The sequence below is a fragment of the Caloenas nicobarica genome, chromosome 5, assembly GCF_036013445.1.
Source record: "Caloenas nicobarica isolate bCalNic1 chromosome 5, bCalNic1.hap1, whole genome shotgun sequence".
Taxonomy (NCBI): domain Eukaryota; kingdom Metazoa; phylum Chordata; class Aves; order Columbiformes; family Columbidae; genus Caloenas; species Caloenas nicobarica.
This window is the reverse complement of record NC_088249.1, coordinates 8,771,124-8,777,477: the sequence shown is the minus strand read 5'-3', so window position 1 is coordinate 8,777,477 and position 6,354 is coordinate 8,771,124. Positions and strand designations below refer to the sequence as shown.

The window sequence follows — 6,354 nt, the reverse complement described above, 5'->3', positions numbered from 1 at the left end:
CCACTCCTCCAACCCTAATAGCACTCTGCAACTCAACCTTTTTTCAAGGGCACCAAAACCCCTAAACATCAACCTGGACCCTAAGCCCAAACCCAATGCTTCACCCCCGCGGTCACCTCTGCCTCCCCCTCCCGGCGCTGCTGCAGCCCGGGGGCTGCCGGGACACCCCATGGCAGCGATATTCCCCCTTCCAGCGGGGCGAGGGGAGCACCCGGGGCTCCAGCAGCCCGAGTTTTGCAGCGGATTTCGGCAGCTGCCGGGTCTGACGCGGGGCGCGGCGCTGGGAACTCCGGCCCCGCGCTTCTACGCTCCCCCCACCCCGAAAGGCGCTCACTTTTGATGGGATTACAGCTAATTAAAATTTAAAATTCAAATCAACTATCGAAAAGGTCATCTTGAAAAATCCGTAGGCATCTGGTATTTATCAGCTGACACGCAACTAAAGATAAATCCGGGGGAGCGCCTCGCTTCTCGCCCCATCCCTGCCTCGGGGCAGGCGCCGCGCAACTCCCGCTGCCGCGCTCCCCTCCCGTTTCCCCCTGGCTCTCCGCGGGTGCGGAGGCAGCTCTGCCACCCGCTGGGCAGCCCACCCCGCCGCCCATCCGCGGCACGTCGGGCTGCAGCGAGCGGGCGTGCGCGCCCTCTCCGCGGCGGCGCAGCGGAGTTGGAAGCGGGACGGCGGCGCTGCCAATGCAGCGGCCAGGAGGGGAGGAGGAGGAGGAGGAAGGGGAGGAGGAGGAGAAGAAGAAGGAGCGGGGGGAGGGCGCAGCCGGCAGTGCGCACCGGCCGCCGCCGGCGGGGCTGGCCGGGGCGGCGGGGGCTATTGTGTGCACCAGACGGGGACACACACACGCACACACACTCACACACACCCGCGGCTCGGAGGGAAAGTATCGCGAGAGCGGCCGGCTAACAACCTGCTCCACAACACCGCCGCGCCGCCGGCCCCGCGCCGCACCCGCGGAGCGCCGCGCACATGCGGACGCCGAGCCCCGCCGCCGCAAGCCGGTAAGTACGCGGTGGGGCGGCCGGGAGGGTCAAAGCCACCACCGCCGCCTTCCCCCCGCCAAGGGAAAGTCCTCCGTGCAAAGTTGGGGAGCGCGTCTGCAAAGCTGGGGGGGCGGGCAGGGGGGTGCTCCGAAAAGCGGCTCCGCGGTAACACCCCCCCCACCCAGCGCTGCGCGGAGCCGGCGAAGGTCACCGCGGCGGGCTGCGGGGAGCAACTTTGCGGCGGGAGGTGGGGTCCGGGGTGGGGGGGAGCATGTAGGGGGGGGGGCGGGCTCGGGGCAAGTTTGTAGGATTTAATCGCGGGCTATAAATGGGGCTGCTGGAACTTTAAAAGGCAGCAAGCTGTGGTTGGCTGGTAGCGAGATTTGGAGTAACATATGGCATTAAAAGGCGCACAGCTGGAGGTAGCATTTCCATCGCAGTGAAGTCAGAGCAGCTGACTCTCCAGCTTGCGGTGTAATTAGCAAACCGAGCACTCCTCCTTCCCTCCCTCTCTCCCTCCCGCCTCTCTCCCTCCCTCCCGCCGCGCCTCGCTCGCACTCGCACCCGCGCTCCCTCCTGCCCGCCCGGCTCCGCGCCCGCGGCCGCCTCCGCCGCGCCCCGCGGGAAGGTAAGCGCCCGGCCGCGGCAGGTAGCCGGCTGCAGCCTCAGCCCTGCCCTCTCCCTGTCCTTACGCCGCTTATTTTCCTCCTTGGCTTTTAATAACTTCAAGGGAAACTTTTTCCCTTTATTTCCACCCTCCTCCCATTGCCCCCCTTCCCGCATGCGGGGCCGCTTCTCCCCACCCTGCTCCCTCCCCACCCTGCTCCTTTCCTGCAAAAAACGCCGCTTCCCCAGCGCCAGCCGCGGCTGTTTTGTTGTGATTCGGTGCATAACGACTGAGGATAAAGTTTAAATGTGCGTGTGTGTATGTGTGTGACGTGGGTAATATGCTTATTAGAAGATGCCCCGAGTTAGCATTGCTAGGAAGACAGCCTGGGAGTTGATGCTTTTTTTTTTTTTTTTGTGCGTGTATGTGTGCGCTTTCCACCTCTTAATTTTACTAAAGTGCTTAGTGGGAGAAACAAAGGTTGGAGGGGCTGCTGCTTCACTAGCTTTTGTTTACTTACAATCAAGTTTTTCCTGTTCGGAGCAGGTGCGAAAGGATGAGAAGCATGTTGCGTTGTGTTGGGGTTTTTTTCTGCCCCCCTCCCCCTAAAACTATTACAGACAATTAACAGTAAATGTTATCTCCAAGGCTGCTTCTTTGGCTTGTGTTACCAAAAAGCCGATCTGTTTGTTACAGCTGCTAGGAGGCTTTAGTTTACAGTAGCATTCAAGTTTTTCCTGTTTTGAACAGGTTATGAAGGAAGAATGGAGTTTCCAGACCATAGCCGCCAGTTGCTGCAGTGTCTGAGTCAGCAGCGTCACCAGGGCTTCCTGTGTGACTGTACTGTTTTAGTTGGAGAAGCTCAATTCAGAGCTCACAGAGCCGTTCTCGCCTCTTGCAGTATGTACTTCCATCTTTTCTACAGGGACCAGTTAGACAAAAGGGATATTGTGCATCTGAACAGTGACATTGTCACAGCCCCTGCCTTCAGCCTGCTGCTCGAATTCATGTACGAGGGAAAGCTGGAATTCAACAGTCTCCCGGTGGAAGATGTGCTGGCTGCGGCTAGCTACCTTCACATGTATGACATTGTGAAAGTCTGCAAGGGCAAGTTGAAAGATAAAGAATTATGTTTGGAAGAGAAGCTTAACGATGAGGCGGCTGGTTTGGAGAAAGTGGAGCATTTTCTAGACGCCGGAGTGCCCCTGGTCCACGAGTTTGACCCAGGAAACAAACAAAAATTCAGCGTTGCAGAATATGAGAGAGCAGCAGGCAAAGAAAAGGTCAGCAGTCACCCTGCCTGGTCCTCTGATCATATAAGTGTCAGCTCTGTGCCGACAGAGGCAGAACCGTGCGCTGCAGCAGCTGGAAAAACAAAGGCTAATGTCAATAGTTCCACAGGACCTTTGTCCCAAAGGTCTGTTAACCATCCCCTGGCTTCGAGTGATGTGGACTGTGCGCTGGATTTGTCTTTCAAGCCCGTGCCGGGGAGAGATTCCTTACACCCCTCCTATGTCTTTGGACAGCTGGCTTCCGACAGCCAGCAGCAGGGTACCGAGCCACTTGTTAAAGATGAACAAGACTTGCTGTCAGATCAGGAGGACGGTGAAGCCAGGAGTCCGGAGAGTCAGCATTTTGGGAATTCAGCCAAAAGCCTAGTGACAGGGTTAGGACACATGTTCGCGGGGAATGGCAGCTCTCATGCCCGAGAGGAGGATATAGATCAAGAGCGAGATGAGAGCGAGGACGACATGGATTCATCGGACATCTCCTCCTCGGGTGTCCTCGTGCCTCCTGGGCATATCTGCATTTGCCCCCTCTGTAGCAAGGTGTTCCCGAGCCCCCACATCCTTCAGCTGCACCTGAGCTCTCACTTTCGCGACAAGGACGGCTCCCGGACCCGCCTGTCCCCCGATGGGTCCGTCCCCACTTGTACCCTCTGCGGAAAGACTTTTTCTTGCATGTACACGTTAAAGAGGCACGAGAGGACTCACTCGGGGGAGAAGCCCTACACCTGCGGCCAGTGCGGCAAGAGCTTCCAGTATTCCCACAACCTCAGCCGCCACGCGGTGGTGCACACCAGGGAGAAACCCCACGGGTGCAAGTGGTGCGAGAGACGCTTCACGCAGTCTGGGGATTTGTACAGACACATCCGCAAATTTCATTGTGGCCTTGTAAAGTCCTTGGTTGTTTGAGACGCTTCATTTTTTTTTTTTTTTTTTTTATTCCCACCTCCCCCCCTTTTTAAAACAAAACAGGAAAATAAGGCAGCATCTGAATTTTATTTCCCCGCCCTCCTTTATTTTATTTTGTTGATATTCACTTCAGGTATACGATCTTAAAAAGATGCAGAGGTATACACTCCAGAGGCCTTTTAATGCAATTCTTCCACCTCTCCATCTCCTCACTTCCCCTGCTGTCCTGCCCTGTCCTTTAGGTCTTCTCTTGCGCACCCATGTTACATTATTAATGTGAAATGATCTAAGTAATTCTGCAGTGATTTAGCATCTGTTTTCATGCTGGAAGTACTTGCTTGATGGTCAGGGTTGGTGTTTTTATTATTATTTTTTTTTTCAGTTTCAAAAAAGATTATCAGCAAATTCCAGAGAAAAATTTGGATTCCATTAAGCTCCCCTAATGCTCTCTGTGTGTTGCATAGAAACATCCAAAGAAATGAACTATGATTTAAATACATTTCAGTGTAGAGAAACTTGTCTGCATATCGCAGAGCAAGCGGCCATACTCTTATTTTCTAGGGCTAGACAAGCCCTTAAATTAGCCCTAGTTGTAAACGGGGTTGAGGATTCCTGGCTGCGTCTTTGGTACTGGTCATTTCTTACTCTTTGTTTGTTTGTTTGTTTTTTAAAATGTTAGAATAGTTCTGCAAATGGTCCTGAAATCTGAATGAGAAGTTCTCGCCTTGGGACTTGACTTAAATTTTCCCTTCCCATCCATCCTCATCTGTGGGCTGACCTACTGAAAAGCTGCTTTTGAGCATGAAACGTGGACGGAAAAACTCCTCCTGTCTGCACTGTGTTCACTCCTGAAATGTTGAAGGATGCGTGGTAGGACATACGAACAATCATGAGAGACGTTAATATCTTCATTCCCATATCGATGCCCAGGGGCTGATCCTGTCCCCCTTGGCGGGGCGACGGCAGCAGCCCTGAAACAACTAAATAACCCCCCCTCTCGATATCAGGCTCCTGGGCAATCTTATAATTCATATGACATGTGTCAGGAGATACCCTGCTATCTGGTCCAAAAAGTTTGCTGCTATGCTACAATCAGCAGCTCGGAATTTTATTTTATTCGCTATGAAGTTGGTAATTCCCTCTGGACCAAGTTCTGTGCAATTGTTGGTGTTTTGAAGGGGCAGGATGAAGATAAACTGCTGGAGGGAAAACATGGCCCAACTTTTTCCCCATGTCCCTCCTTTTCAGGGGTTTGGGGGTATTTCTAGGTGGTTTTTTTAGTTTGTTTATAAACTGAGGCTGCCTGTAACTACAACAAGTTTTACTCCAAATAACTCAATTACTTGCCTAATAGAGCTTCCTTTCGTCTGTGCATGTCAATAAATACCAGATTATTCCCTTCCAGTCAAATTACCCATTCATGGTACATGTACACAGGACTGAAATATAATAATATCTGAGGGTTTTGCATGTGGTTCTGCTGCGTTAACATTGCTTCACCGGCTTTCCTGACATTACTGGAGTTGTTTTATGAAACTTAAGTGTTTATTTTAAAATTAATTTGAAGCACTGAGATTATTTTTTAAAGTTGTGCAAGTTGTGCTTAAAATACTGTAATTCATCTTATGAAGAAAAAAATTCCCAATGCCTTCCCCCTCTGGTCCAAAAACGGAGCACTACCTACATAAATAATATGGGATTTTTTTTTTTTTTAAATAAGTTCCTCCTCTTTTAAGAAAATCAGGATCTACTTGTTACAGCATCCTATTATTATTCATCTCTTAAACTATGAATGTACATGTAATGTGAAATTTTACTTCTATTTATAGTTTTGAGGTTTTTTGTTTTCAGTCTAATTTTCCGACTGTAAAATATTTTTGCTGAACCTGTTACATATGAAAGTTGTGGGAGAGTACTGTATCTTGAACATAAGTGGCTTTGGTACTGTGGTCTTATTCTACTTAATCAGTTTTTTCTTCCTTTTTTTTTTTTTCCTTTTTGCTGTGATTGGAAATAGCACTGAACAAAATCTACTAAAATTAAGTTATTTTTCTTTCTACTAAAATTAAGTTATTTTTTTTCTCCTGAAGATACTTGATATAGTATTTATTAGATTTTTTTTGAAGTGGAATTATTACTGTTAATCTATTTCAAACCTAGTTAATTTACACTTCACTTTAAATTTTATAACAATGGGTTTTGCATGTTGAACAACATGTAAAGAGTTTAATGTAGAGTCAGCATTACTGAAGCTGGTAATCTTAATTTTGCATTCTTGTGACACTTTTTTGCATTTCAGTCTTCAATTACTGGGGTTTTTTTGTTTTGTGGGGGTTTTTTGTGTTTTTATTTTGTTTTGTGGGTTTTTTTTTTTTTTTTTTTTTTTTTTTAAGATCATACAATAGGATGTGCCATAAGAACATCATTAGTATATGGAGCAGGGAAAAGTTGAAACAAGTTTGTGTTTGATCTTAGTATAGAGATAATTCATTAAACTGATGCTATGAGCATGCTCTGTACTGCGGTGAATATGGGGCAAAAGTTTTTTTTAAAAAAACAAAA

At 49.2% G+C, this 6,354-nt stretch overlaps 1 protein-coding gene across 1 annotated transcript; it reads left to right on the top strand.

Annotated features, from left to right (window-relative positions):
- Positions 1-830: 830 nt before the first annotated feature.
- On the top strand, positions 831-6,147 carry ZBTB42 (zinc finger and BTB domain containing 42). The gene is made up of 2 exons (XM_065635964.1): positions 831-1,008; positions 2,348-6,147. Exon 2 carries the CDS (start codon positions 2,362-2,364, stop codon positions 3,790-3,792), a length of 1,431 nt encoding a protein of 476 aa, XP_065492036.1. The 5' UTR covers positions 831-1,008; positions 2,348-2,361; the 3' UTR covers positions 3,793-6,147.
- Positions 6,148-6,354: the final 207 nt, after the last annotated feature.